At 42.8% G+C, this 14,798-nt stretch overlaps 1 protein-coding gene across 1 annotated transcript in view; it reads right to left on the bottom strand.

Moving 5' to 3' along the window:
* Positions 1 to 321: 321 nt before the first annotated feature.
* The window catches only part of mast1a (microtubule associated serine/threonine kinase 1a), a 69,760-nt gene continuing 55,283 nt past the window's right edge, over positions 322 to 14,798 (bottom strand). Inside the window, exons 14-21 of the mRNA XM_010792783.1 lie at positions 13,853 to 14,016; positions 11,058 to 11,302; positions 9,304 to 9,561; positions 8,979 to 9,211; positions 5,939 to 6,061; positions 5,578 to 5,714; positions 5,199 to 5,386; positions 322 to 4,933 (exon numbers count right to left, since the gene is read on the bottom strand). Of these exons, the coding sequence (XP_010791085.1) occupies positions 3,222 to 4,933; positions 5,199 to 5,386; positions 5,578 to 5,714; positions 5,939 to 6,061; positions 8,979 to 9,211; positions 9,304 to 9,561; positions 11,058 to 11,302; positions 13,853 to 14,016 (3,060 nt within the window). The 3' untranslated portion in view covers positions 322 to 3,221. The remainder of the gene's footprint in view (positions 4,934 to 5,198; positions 5,387 to 5,577; positions 5,715 to 5,938; positions 6,062 to 8,978; positions 9,212 to 9,303; positions 9,562 to 11,057; positions 11,303 to 13,852; positions 14,017 to 14,798) is intronic.

The raw sequence follows: 14,798 nt of genomic DNA, 5'->3' as shown, positions 1-14,798 counted from the left end.
CCTATGGGTATCAATAAATAAAATCTTATCGTATTTAAGGTGTATACTATGACATAACATGTGATAATAACAATTGTATTTTTGTTGTACCTTTAAAAAAATAATAAAATGGAGAACGGACAATACCAACAGATAAACCTAAATGGAAAACACCAAATCAACTTTATTAGTTCAATGCCATGACATGTAAGTTATTTGTGCTGTGAAATTATTTTTGTATTTCTTATTGTCTGTGTGAAGCCTAAAGTGTTAACTGTGATAAGATAATGTAAGGTGTGTTCAGCATTTGCACAACAGATTCAAATCACAAAAGGGTTTTGGAACAAATCTCAGAATTTTATTCCACATACTGCACTTCAGGTGTCTGCATTTGAATCACATCTATCACAAACAAAATGCCTCATGGTACAAATAAATACACTTCAGTGAACAGAGAAATGTGGAATGCTTTTTATAATGGACTTTTGTGTTCATTTGTAGAATCCATATATGTATACACTATATTTTCTTTTTCTTCAAAGTAACTTACAAACAATACCAGCAAATGAAGATTTCCTTTTCAAATAAAGTGCATTTATACTACTATCGCTGTCAATCACAAAAAAAATCTCAAACATGTAACACTAGCATAGACATCATTGATTGGGAAAAGGCCTGAAAGAGGGCATAATAGCTGTATAAGATTACATTACAGTTAGTTTTTCCAATCAGGTGATCAGAGCTGACCTGATGACTCATTTATTACATCAAGATAAAAAAGAACTGCGTCCTATCAGTAGAATATATAAGACAGTATATTATATTAAAAATGTTAATCCCTATTCCAGAAGATACAATTAACAGTCACGCGAAGAACACAACAACAGAAAGGGAATTAATCCATGTTTCAAGTGTCCATTTGATAATAACTGCAAATATGTTGTCATTAAAACAAATGCATAATCAGTAACCCTATGGCTAATAAAGTCCAATCTGCAGTATTTTGGTGGTCTTGGCTTGATTACTAAAAAGAACATTTTATGGAAACATGTTTAATAGTCGATATGTTGTCCACTGGAGGGCAGTAGTGTACAATGCCACACAAAAAGAAATGGTTAGTGCATGGCCGGGACTTTCTCATGTCAAAAGATTGGTACAACCTCAAACATTGTTAGATTCAAGAATAAATTAATAACAGCCTTCTTTTAAATAAAAACTACGAATGTAAAAAGACCAGCCAAATCGACTTCCCACAGAACAGAATAGCTATTAGTCACATCCAGCTCTTTGTTTCAGTTTTTCCAACAAATAAAAAACAAAATTATGAGCAACTGCTCCCAGCATAGCAAAACAGATTGGGAAATTTGTTTAGACTTTTCCCTTTTGGACTTAAAAAACAAATTCCAGTCAATTAACTTCTTCCTCTGTGTGAAGTTGCTGTTGTTGGTTGAATCAGTTTACATTTGTAGACCTTCAAATAATCAAAGTTGTTTTAATAAATAACTGTCACAGAGTGAGGTATCAAATCAAAGATGGATTAAATGATTTGACAGATCTACTTCCTTCAGAAAATCAGCTATTAGCAGTTTAGTGACAGCAGTCATCACCACATCTGTAATTGATTTGCATAAGATTATGTACAATGGATGGTTACTGAGAATTAACTACTAAGGATATGAATACAACAGTGACGAGAGCACAAGTTGTTTGTCAGGAGAACATTTTAAACTTTTCAGCACTCTTGCTGAGATTATTGATTCGCAAATCTTTGTCAGTATATGTTACAATGTGAGCGTTACATGAATCAATCTTGACTACCTAACACGACAGTCATTCTGATTATACTGCAGATAAACTTGTTTGATATACAGTACCATGCCCATATCCACTACTCCTACCTTAGCTAAAGAGCCCTTTAACAAACACAATACAGTATGCTACATCCATGACTGCCTGATTTTCCTGTTGTGGCTCAAAACAACATATGGATCCACCCAATGTGTGCTTGCAATCCTTTTAATATATCCACATAAGTTATCACTGCGTGGTTTGTAAATAAAGTAGCAGTGAAGCCTGTAACTGTTTACTGGATGGATCTGCTGCCAGTTTTCTTTCAGTTATGATGGCCCTTGCTGAGTGTTATTGCCGCTTAAGAAGACACACGTTCTCACACACCTCTTAAGTCACTCACTCGCACACACACTCACGTCCCAATTCATGGAGCATGGGTTTAAATGCATGAAAATTAGCTGCTGACATTGTTGCCTCCTGTGGCAGTGTGTGTGTGTGTGTGTGTGTGTGTGTGTGTGTGTGTGTGTGTGTGTGTGTGTGTGTGTGTGTACATGTGTTTGTGTTTCGGCTGCAGTCAGAGGCATGGGGAGAAAAAGAGCTGTGGTAGCCCTCCTGCAAAGGGGAGATAAGCGCTGAGCCTGAGCTCTGTCAAACTCGCTTTCCTATGCAGACGGACACAGCCTTCAAGAACCACCAGGAATAGACCCAAGGTGGCTTCATACACACACATACACACACACACACACACACACACACACACACACACACACACACACACAATCCCATGCGACAGACAGAGCTAGACAGTGCTTGACGTGACATCCAGTGACAGTGGGCCTGCTCTGGATTTGTCTGACCGTGCACAGTAACTCAGTAAACTGCTGGATGAAGAAGAAATGAGCTTTATCATGTTTACCCCGCTGTAGCCAAACTGAGGCAGTGTGTCATTTCTGTAGCTTGATGCAAAATTACAATTTGACTGTGACTCAGTTCATCATTGTCCTGTTTGAAAAGCAGTACATTGAAAAAGGGCAGCTTGAAAGACACAAATAGAGTGACTGGATTTGGTATTCACAGTTTTCAGCATGTTTTGATTGGTAAAGCACTTGTTGACCTTCTTGTATCTTTAATAGATGTACAGTACATACCATAGGACATGCATTCACATAGACCCACACACATATACATCTGATAAAGTGTTCCACATTACGTTAAGAGTCTTCTTATTAAATACTTTAAAATAGAAAATCAACAGATAATGCACCTTAACAGTAGATTATTTTTCTCCTGGTTTTAAGTTAGAATCAGTCAATGATTGGAATCAATAAATAACATTTTATATACTCTGTCACTGGAATGTACATTGTTTTTAAGTGCTTGACTTCTATTACATTGTTCTTCCAAAAAAAAGGCATTTTTTTTTCCTTTTACTCTTTTAAAGTCCCATTTGGTCACATTTTTGACTGGCTGCTACCTTTTGCAGCCCTCTCTAGTGTTGAACCAGCTGGACTCTGGGTGACCACCGAAGCCCCTCGACCTCCTGCAGGAGTGTCAGACTTTCCTGCTGAGCCTCCATGCCTATCCTCGGCTGCTTTAGTCTGCAGGTCTTTGCTCTTGGACGATTCCTGGGAGCCAAGCTTGATTGGCCCGAGGACATTTTTGGCCACAGTGGTCAGCTGGCTGACGAAGCTCGTCTTTTCACCGGGGGAGACAGGCCTGGACTTACAGAGGGAAGGTCCGCAGAGGGACGGGGCGACAGAAGTCGGGGAGGGAGAGGGGGAAGGCGAATGCTCCTCCACCACCTCCAGACGACATTTGTCCTCCCAGTCTAGGGTTCCCCGGTAGCAGTTGACCGGCCCAAGCCCCTGCCTTACCTTGCCCAGCGAGAGCGACGGCCCATGTGGGGGGACGACTGGAGCGAGAACGCGAACTGGGAGTTTGGGGCTTTTGGAGCCAAAATCTGGAGTCCTTGAGTCAATGCTCTCTGCTCCTGCCTTTCTCAGACTGTCCCCCATACCTGGTGGTTTAAAGGTTTTGTTCATGCTGAGAAAACCGGCTTTCACTGCGTTAATGGAGATTGATTTATCTGGAGTTGAAGCAGAGCTCTTAGTGAAGGCGGGACTAAGCGGACCAGGCCTGTTTCTGTTATCTCCTTCCTGCTTTGGTTCAGTTCTGCCCCACAGCTGCTCCTGGGGCTCTCTACTGTAAGGTGAAAAATGTTTGGCTGCCTGGTAGTCTTGCTGTTTTGAATTCAAGTCTGACGGACTCTGGGGAATTCTTTCAGGTCCCTTATGACCACCGAGACTTCCTGTTGTTTTGGTAGGGGTGCTGGAAGTTGTAGTTTTTGTGGTTTCTGCATTTAGTCTGGAGCTCTGGCCAGCCTGCGGGCTAAAGGACAGATCACTTGTTTGAGGTTTTCTTGTTAACGGTGACTGGGATGATGTTCCTCCAAGCCGACCCAATCTCTCCAGGACTGAATCAGTCGCCCTGTCTTTCTCCCTTTCCCTTTCCCTTCCTCTCTCCCTCTCTTCCCTATCCCTCCCAGCCAGCAGTGTTTCCCTGCTTAGCGGTGACTCTTGTCTCCCTAGTCTCCTTACAGGCTTCAGGACACCTGTCTCTGGACTTGTAGAGGATGAGGGCAGGGGTGGAGGATTCTGAGGCAAATTTTCCCCCTCTGTCTCCAGCAGGCTCTGGAGGCCGAGCTCACAGAGGAAAGCATCCTTACGATACTCAGAGTGCTGCACCTCTAGGCTGTGCTTCCTCAGCGGACCCCCGAGCCCCCCAGAGCTGGACTGGGTCAGAGGCGAGCCCAGCTTCTCTGCTGACTGCACCCGTTTGAGAAGAGGCGATCGGGGGGGTTCAGCACTCTTGGGCCTTGGACGGACCACCGGTGGCGAGGAGTGGAGCTTCACGGGAAAGGACTGGGTGGTGTTGGAGCTCCCCACCGTGTGGCCAGGCAACGGTGGAGGAGAAGACTGGGTAGGAGAGGGGGTGTGGGCGAGAGGGGACAGGGGGATGTTACCTGCAGACTTACAACGGGCAGAGCGATACTGCCGGTGGAGTTTGGGGGAGAGGCCGTGCAGGGAGCTGGGCCTCATGTGCTGAGAGGGAGCGGGGGAGTTTGGGGTGCTGGAGGCTGGAGAGCTGCTCAGAGAGGAGGCACCTACGAGAACACAGAGCAGGAAAGATCAGTTAGTATTAAAAAGAATCCAAGAGGAAGAGACCCACTGCTGGTTTAAAAGTAACACGATTTCAAGGCTTTAAATAAGCTCACTTTCCTTTCCCTACGATGTGTTTTGGAACTCCTAATTTTTTTAATGATGTCTTTTTGTTTTCTTTGCAGTATTTAATGTAATCTTTCTAATCGATCGGAGTTAATTTATCTTTTTGAACTCTTGTATGTGCATTGTTTATTTCCAGTGTCCTACCCAGGTATGAGGACTCAGGGGTGGAGCGGTAGCCCTGCGTCGGGGATCGGGCAGACAAGCTGTGAGTTGGAGAGCCAGGCAGACTCTCACTGGAGGACAGGGAGCGATTCAAACAGGACAGGCTGCGGCTGGTGTGAAGCAGATTGGACTGCTTTGTGATCTTACGGAACAAGGAGCTACGCTTCTTACTGCAGGACAGACAGACAAAGAAAAGAAAGAAGGATTTTAAGTGGGATTGACATAATATAATTTATGTTACACGTTTCACCTTGTAATTCTATCCAATGGGCTTTGCCATTTGAACATTTCCCAGAGCATATTAGAAATAGTTTTACTTTGAGTATTGTGTTTTTATCGAGTTACAACTAAAATCAGGTACCTCTCCTGGCCGTCCTTGCCCATGGTCCTCTTGCTGCGTCGAGCCATCTTACACTTGTAGCTGGCCTTGCGAGCGGGCCCCACTTTAATGGAGGTGTTCTCAAAAGGAGTGGTCGTCACCGTCACCTTGTTTCCACTCTACACAGATAAATAATAATGAATAATATTCTACATTGATCCATTTTAGTATCACAAACTGACAAAATGTTATCTTTGTCTACAGAATGAATTAGCATGTTTAATGTGGAGTTGGAATAAATAAAGAGCCACTGAACTCAGTTACAAAAATACCCTTTTATTTGAAATTGAAAACAAAGAATAAATACAGAGAAAAATACATATCATCTGAATACGTTGCCTACCTTGAGGATGAGCTCCACCACTTCAGTGTGGACCAGACCGTGGACAGACTCCCCGTTGACATGTGTGATGAGGTCACCGGCACACAGGCCAGCTTCCTGTGCGGGGCCGCCCTCCTCCACATGCTGCAGAGTCACACAAAACATTCAAGTTCACAACAGGTCAAAATGATTTACATGCAAACAGTCAGAGTGCAGGACTTGGATCTTAGACAGTGGGTGTTTCTCAATGTCGATTACGCTTCCTTGGTAGGACATGTCTTCTGAGTCAGGTCCTTCAGAAGCGAGGCAAGAATCCTTCCTAGCCTCGGAAAACGAAGAATGGTTATCGGGTGTGCAGGTGTGCGTCATATTCGAGGCCCCGCCTTAAATGGAGCGCGATTTCCGCCAAAGATTTGGGAAATTGGTCCGTGCGCAAAGCATTGTGGGGATTTTAAGACCGCGGAGGATAAACATGTGCAGCCTCGAAATTTCCCGCAATGAAGGACGCCGGCCTCGGTAGAATGCCAAGGATCCTGGACATTGGTACAGTCCTTCGGCGGCACTCAATGACGTAGCATCCAATAGTGGCTCTGGAGGAGGACTTTTCTTGGTTCATATATTGACTGTTTGAATGTGAAAATAGTTAAAATATAATTGAGAAAGGCTGTCACAATTACACAGAGTCCTAACCACAAAATTATCAAAAATAAATAAAAACAATTAAAAGAAAAAGCAGCAAAGATATAATGACTGTACAAAAATAAAACAAATGTATGTTACTACTACGTTGAAACATTTTTGCAGGAAACAAACCTGCTCTTGTTCATGTTTTAAAAAAACATCTGTTGGGGACTGATGGCCAACATGAAGCCAAACGCTGACCGCCTGTAACCTGAGACCGTCAGCCCCTTGGCAGCAGGTTTACAGCGTTAACACAGGCTCAGAGGAAGTCAACAGCAGAAACAATATTTGAACATATTAAAAGGAGTTCTTCAAGGCAGATATAGCAACAGTAAAAAAAGGTGATGGTCAAAGCACCCTTGCAGCTCCGCCGTAGTGGCTCATCACAGCCTGCAGAGAGAAGCAGAGCGCTGTATTACAGCTGATTGTTACGTCTCTCTCTGTGTGTGTGTGTGTGTGTGTGTGTGTGTGTGTGTGTGTGTGTGTGTGTGTGTGTGTGTGTGTGTGTGTGTGTGTGTGTGTGTGTGTGTGTGTGTGTGTGCTTCATGCACGTGCATGTGTGTGCGCCGTGCGTGCATGTGCATCGTGCGTGTGTGTGATGTAGGTACAGATGTTATCATCAGCTGGAGGGAGAGTGTTTCATTCTGATGAATCAGATCAGCTGCAGGATAATCCGTAATGANACATGTGCAGCCTCGAAATTTCCCGCAATGAAGGACGCCGGCCTCGGTAGAATTCCAAGGATCCTGGACATTGGAACAGTCCTTCGGCGGGACTCGATGACGTAGCATCCTTGAAATAGTGGCCCTGGAGGATCCTTCCTCGACATTGAGAAACACCCAGTATCTTTAAAGACTGGAAAAATGAGTCTTAAAATAATCCTGAAACCTTTCAGTTGAGATCTATTTATGTTTGTGTCAGATTAGAGGAAAGGATTAATTAGATTATTTTATAATACAACGTCTACTTTATTTAAAAATAAAAAAATAACTGCAACAGAATGCTAAATCAAAGCATCTACACACACTGTGTTGTAAAAAGCCTTAATTAAATTGGCACAGCTCCTATGCCTTTCCTGTCTTCTCTAGAGAATCTAAAGGCCCGCTAAAGTTCCAAGCCAGTTAAATAAAGGATTAAAATGTTTAACAATACAATGAGCCTTGGAATTTTTGGTCATGACTAATTCATCACAAAGCTAAGTACAGAACAGTTCTCTTTTATGGTCTCATAACATTAAACTGGTCAAATGTTAAAGGGGACCTATCATGCAAAATGCACTTTTGTACGTCTTTTATACATGAATATGTGTCCCCGGTGTGTCAGGGAACTCACAAAGTGTCAGAAAACACAACCCTCTCTATTTTCCTCCATACCCAAATCTCTAAAAACGGGGCTGCAACGGATCTGATACAGACTGATACATATTTGAAAATTCTCTGACGTCAGGAACGAGGAGCTCCGCCTATATGGCCAACCCTCCACCTATCAGGGGAATGTGGGGTTGGGCCACGGCCGGCCATTGCTGCTCGAAAGCGCTGGAGACGCTGTAGTACATATGCCAGGCCTGTAGGTGGTGCTGTAGTCTGCCACAAAAGCAGCGAAGAAGACTTCCCGCTGTGGCTCTTTTTCTCCCTCCCCGAGGCAAGCGTTTGCGCCTCCTGCTGCTGTAATTTAATGGAATCCCTCCCCGTCGAGGCAAGCACTGTAATTCTCTCCGGTTTGCCACCAGCAGATGACAAACACCCACCTCTCCGCCTCTTCCAAGGAACGAGGGGACCGTGCGGCAGAGTTTCAGTTAGATTTTTTTCCGCCGGTCAACATGTCCGTTAAAGTTTAAATCTTCCGGACAAAATTAGAAAAGTGCCGGTCAGAGGTCTTCTTTGTTATTTATTGAGCTTTAAAACAAATGAATAATGACTCTATATAATCATATAAGAATATAACACAGAGGACGGAGATCTCTTTTTCTCCCCCTCTTCTGACAGCCCAGCAGCTGATCTCAAAGCATGCTCCCCTTTCCTGCAGGGGGCGTGGTCAGCTGCAGCTCATTTGCATTAAAGCTATGTCACAGAATCAGCCCCCTGCAAAAACAGGGCTGGAAAGAGCAAATAGAGCAAAATGAGGCATGGCTAAAATGCATGACCTGTTTGGCATTTTGAAGAAAAAAAATTCACATACATGTTTTATATAGGTATGGCCCTACAATATATTGTTCAAATATAGCATGATAGGTCCACTTTAAGTAAAACGGAAATTATTGCAACGACTGCTAAAGTGTAGGTTTTTCTAAGTCAATTATGCCACCTAAACCCTAGACTCAAAAACCATCCCTTTTAAATTCAGAACCCTACATTCAGCTCAACTACTACTAGATTCTTACCCAAACAATATGATGCACGCTGTAGATGTCACTGTCTCCAATGTAGACCCTAATGGCCCTGAGAGTGAAGCCGTACTTCTTCCCAGAGCGCTGGATGGTGATGGGGGAGCGCAGCACGCTGACGGCCGGGCAGAAGTCCCTGCTGGGTGAAGAGTCCCGGGACGAGGGGTTGGAGGAGAAGGAGTGGGGAGACATGGGGCTGGCCAGCGGAGAGAAGCCACCATGCTGCTCCACTGGAGAGAAAATAACATCCTGTGTAAGTGTCTAAAAAAACGAATCCATTCCATTATGATTCTATTCTAACCTTTCCCTATGTATTGCTCACCTGATGGTATGATGACGGACAGGGCTGTGGCAGAGGCTGACTTTATGACCTTGTTTCCAGCCCTGGAGTTGCGTTTCTCTCCCTCACCAGACAACTGCTGATGGCGCGCCCTGCGGAGGACCAGGTCGTTGGTGGCCCGGGCCCCCAGAGGGTCACACAGAGGAGTCATCACATCACGATCGGCTGCTGCAGGACCTGAGGATAATATGGCTATAGCCGTGCTGACTCCTGGGGTCTCTCCATGTCGAGGGGATTTGTCTGCAAGGATGAAGAGTCAGGTGGAAATTATAGCTTACCCTTCTCTTGCGTTAGGTCATACCCCCCTTCCTATACTATTTTCGGTCAAAGTTGACCAGTGTGTTTTGCACAGCATTTCTCTGGAACCCCTTATCCAATTTTGATGGTTGACATCTCATTTGAACAGTCAAAGCAAGTAGAATCAAGGGGTGGCAGACAGAATGACACCAAGGGTGACTTTCATGTTATAATTGGGCAGTAAGTTCAAAGACAGTGCTTACTGTACATTACTGTATATTATAAAAATGCTTGCCATGTAGGCTGTGTTTACTGGAGATGGAATTGCTTTAGTTGGTGTTTTAGCTGAGATTCTTCCCGCTCCAATGATGTATGGGATCTATTGATTTGATACAAGCAAGCCGGTGTTTCATTGTGTACTTTCAACTACAGTATATGGTCCGGACCCACCGGTGGGCCCATCAAGTTCAGCATTCACTGCATTCACTGTGATGTATATACATAAAATAAGACACTGATACTGGGGCCTCTCCCTCAGGGGCCTCTTCCTGGTCTGTTGACTGTTGGTCAGGCTCATAGTCTGGATCGCTGTTGTCTTCCATTTCTGAGACATCGTCCTCTTCATCTGGTTCAAAACATTTGTCCAGAGCCTCTAATCGGTTGCCTACTCATTGTGTCCATGAGTCAAATGTGAGCAGGGCACAAATATAACTGCATAAGAGACAGTAATGGAGGGGCATTTACTGCGAGAAAGTGAGAGATTTTTCTTTCATGAGGGGCACAGAGCTCGCACCTGGGAGAAGGTATGATGCATTGTATCATACAGCGTGAGAAAGTGTGAGGTTCCTGTAACTGTACATTGTTTTGTCTGGAAGGTGTGGGGGGACATAAGCACAAGAAGTGTGTGTGTGAGAGAGAGTGAGAGTGAGAGAGAGTGTGTGTGTGTGTGTGTGTGTGTGTGTGTGTGTGTGTGTGTGTGTGTGTGTGTGTGTGTGTGTGTGTGTGTGTGTGTGTGTGTGTGTGTGTGTGTGTGTGTGTGGAGATGTTTTCCACTGAACATAATACACTCATACCCATTCATTTCCTATGGCGTTCATGGGTGTTTCACTGTTGAATAAGTGGTTATCATCAATTGTATATGTTCAGAGGCCTAGTGTGGAGGATAACATAAGGTCTTGAGGCAATTGGATGAAAAACACAATATTTATGATCAAAAACAAAGTTACTCGGTCACTTTTGACCCGAAACACAAGAGAAGGGTTAAGATTAAAGTAGCACTTAGAGCTGAAAACCGTAATGCTGTGATTTGTCCAACTGAGTCAGAAGTAGTCATCTAATGTATTACAGGAGGGTTTTTCACTTCCTCCACTCTTAGGCCCTCCTGTTGATTTCTCTGACTGCTTTATTCTTTACCATTTATTCTCTTGACTATTTTCTCTCCTATTCTTTCCTCTCCCATTACCTTTCACTACCTCCGATACTTCTCCCTGCACACACACCTGCTCCGTTGATCTCCTTCAGACTGTTCCTCTGCTCCAGGAGGCTCGGGGAGGGGACGCTGGTCCCATCCAGGGAGGTTCCACGGACCCTGATGGGTGCCTGGCGGGACAGGAAGTCAGGCTCAGTGTCTAGAGGCAAGGCAAAACGATGTGTATCCATCAGTGCTGAGAAGCGCCGGCGAGCACCAAGAGGGGGGCTGGCATCCCCGTCCATGTAGAGGGACTCTGAACAAGACAGGCGCTTCCTGCAAGAGAATACAGAAACACATGCATATGAGATGATGCACACAGTGTTCTGCCTGCGAGGGAATAAGAGGCTACAGCCATGACAGCAGCTCAGTAAGACTGTGCTTATACAAAGTGGTTATTTTCAGGGTAATGCTAAAGTCAGCATGCTAACATGCTGATGAGAACCATGTAGCATGCTAACATTTGCTTATTAGCACTAAACAGTGTGCAACTAAAGCTGATGTTAGTTTTACATGTATTTGGTCATAAATCGGATTTACATCTTGACCTAATGAAGGCGCTTGATATAAATGAAGGGATGGCCAAAATGATTTGCATTCATCCTTAGAGGGACATGAAAGTGTGTACCAAATGTCATCATTAGCAGTCCAATAGTTTTCAAGGGATTTCACTTAAAACACACATTTGATAATGATGGTCCACTAGACTAAGCCAGTTATATAGTCAGTTCTATAATTCAGTTTGAAGACAGCCCCCACTTGACCAAAGGGCTTTGCGCAGTATTGAACACATATTGACCTACATAAACACACAGAAAGGCAGAAAAAAATATAATATTTGTTTTTGCCTGGATTTGAAACAATGAATAACTTGGTTGGTTGCCAAAGTCAGCAGAAATACTCTCTTGGGATATTGAATGTCTGTGCATAATGGCATGGCAACTAGAGCTGCAACAATTAGTAGAGCAATCAAAGATTCAGTCCACAGAAAAATAATTGTCAAATAGTCTACTAATCGTTTAAGTATTTTATCATGCAAGAATTGCAGAAAAGGCTGTTTTTAGCCTCTTAAATATGGATGTTTCCTTCATTTCTCTGTTTAATATCATATAAAACTTAATATCTTGGGATATCTGACAAAACAAAGCATTTCAATGTTCTAGATATAAATTAATCTGAACTTTGAAAATCTGGTAGGACACACCTTTTATAGCCCAAATATTTATTGATTACTCTCGATTTTGAAAATAATTGTTAGTTGCGGCCATGAGTGAGTAACACTTAATGTAAAAATACTTTTGTTAGTTAACACATTTAATTAAAGCAATGAATGAATGTAATGAGCTGTAGCCAAAAAGCAATCATAGCCTAGAGATACTAATATTTCGTACTTGATATGGGAAAGTGAAAATCCAATATGTAAGGTAGAAAATGATGAGCCACCTTCACGTATCACGTTTTCTTACTATTATGAATGCAGAATGTATGCATGAATGATTTTATTTTACATATGAACGCGAAGAGATTGAAGTCCAGCCGTATGCTTCCTGAAGATTGGGGTGAAATGGAGTTATGAGAAGTAATAGGAATCCCTTTCTGCCTCTATGCTCTCAATCAGAAATGTGTCCGTCAACAATGTGTCTGGGCTCAGCAAATTGTAGTTTTTGTTAGCTGCTCCGAGACACGACACGCAAAGCAACAAAGCAGAATAATGTTCACCAAATACAGAAGTCACTTTCCAATCCAATATAAATATTCTTTATCTGAGTAAGACAGATTTTTACTACATCAGTAGACTTATATTTGTAAATTAACTTCACAATGAAAGGTACACATTCAGTCGCATTAAACCTCCTGTATTCAATAGTTATTCTCCTTTTGTGTTTTTAATTGTAAAAATAGGCACTAGATAGATTTGAGTGAGGAAATCTGCTACATATTTATCAACCAATTTGAAAAAGTGACTTATCAGAGGCATATTGTGTTTCTGTGAGTCATATCCATCCAGTTTCACCAAACTAGTTTCCCAACTTTGCAGATGTGGGATCTGATGCCTGTTGAGTGTGAGCTCTCGCACAAAGATCTTTTTATACAAGAAGTGTCAAAATTGGTGTCAGAGAGATAGAAAGCAAAAATTATGCCGGCACACTTGGATATGTGACAGCAATGCTGCAGAGAGAGAAAAATAACTTCAGGAAACTACCTTCTGAACAAACTCGTCTTAAAGGATCAGTCCCCCCCAAAATAATAAAACTAAATGTTTCCTCTGCCGTGCTTTTTATCAATCTGAAAGTGCTCTGTTGTGAGTTGAAGAGCCGGAGGATTATCTTTCTAAGAAATAATGACCAAAGTAGTCAAAAATAATCGACAGACCTTGTTTTGAGCAGTTTCATGTAGTATTTGTATCTCTGAACTACACCTGCAAACAAGTGAGCACAAGTTTCATGTCCATGAGTAAATTCGAACTCTCTTCTGCACGGTGATATAGTAGAGGGAAAATTGCTCGTACACAGAACTGCTCACAACAAAATCTGTGGATTATCTTGAGAAACCAGGTCAGGATTTCCGGAAAAATACCCGTTTTTCAAATACATTTTTCGGGCGCTTTGAGCACCACAAGGCGAGTACAATCTGATGCTTTTTGTATTGAAGAGCAGACATCTCTACTGTCTATATCTTCAATTCTCGGCAACTCCTACCAAAACAATCTGGAATGATACATAGCACAACAGGTCAGAACATTGATTGATTTTGTGGTGAACTGTCCCTTTACTATACTGAACACCCCACCTCAGGAGCCCTCATTTGATAATGATCTCCACTCACATCTCGGGGGACCCGGTCCTCCAGCTCTTGTCTCTCATGCTCAAGCTGCCCAGGCTCTCTCTCTTGGTGACCTTGTCATCCCGCGGGCCCTTGTGCTCCCGCCGGGACACAGAGGTCGTAGCTTTCTGCTCCAGCTGAGACAGATGCTCCATGCTGCTGTACACCTGTAGGGACACGGACCAATCATCATCTGATCTGTTAACAGCTCGGGGAAAAGGTAGCTACTGAGTCCGGGTTACAGCTATATTATTGTTTTGCTGCATTTATACATATTTACTGTATTTGTTATTATGTTCTATGTATCAGGCTGACATTAAATATGTAGGGTTATTGTTGTAATGCAATGCTGATATGATAATCTAAGAAGTATCTCGTGCTCTTTAACAAGATATTATTTTGGAAGAAAGGTATTTTCTCAAAAGAAAAGTTACAGACAGAGAGGACATTCATAGAAAGACAAAATCATAAAAGTTAAAAAGTACCAAAGTGTAGGAATGATGCTCAAGAGACAGCCCCCACAGACACTATCTAACAATTTCTAAAAGCATGACAAACCTAAAACAGCAGTTGCATAAAGGCTTTTGTGAACTGAAAGGTGAAATCTGTGAGTGCTTTTTGCTTATAAAATTGATCATTTTCTACCATTATGCTTGCAGCTCTACTTTATTAAATGATAATGAATAAAATACTTGTGTAGTTAACTGTAGACCTATGTAAGTGTATTCAGCCGAGGTCTTTGTTCACATGCTTTGCTTTAAACGAGGCCACTCAACAGCCCTTGACCGTAACTTCAAATACATCTCAAATGTTATTGAATTGAAGCCCCTCAATGAGGCGCCCTCAGTTTTCTGAAGAGCAAGTGAGAGAGGGAGGGAAGTTGGTAGTGGGAGGGAGTCAAAAAAGGATAAATAGACGAGCATGAGGTGAGAAAATCCCATCCGAGAAG

This window comes from Notothenia coriiceps, unplaced genomic scaffold (assembly GCF_000735185.1).
Source record: "Notothenia coriiceps isolate Sejong01 unplaced genomic scaffold, NC01 NC01_scaffold00036551, whole genome shotgun sequence".
Classification (NCBI taxonomy): domain Eukaryota; kingdom Metazoa; phylum Chordata; class Actinopteri; order Perciformes; family Nototheniidae; genus Notothenia; species Notothenia coriiceps.
This window is presented reverse-complemented; position numbering and strand designations above follow the sequence as displayed.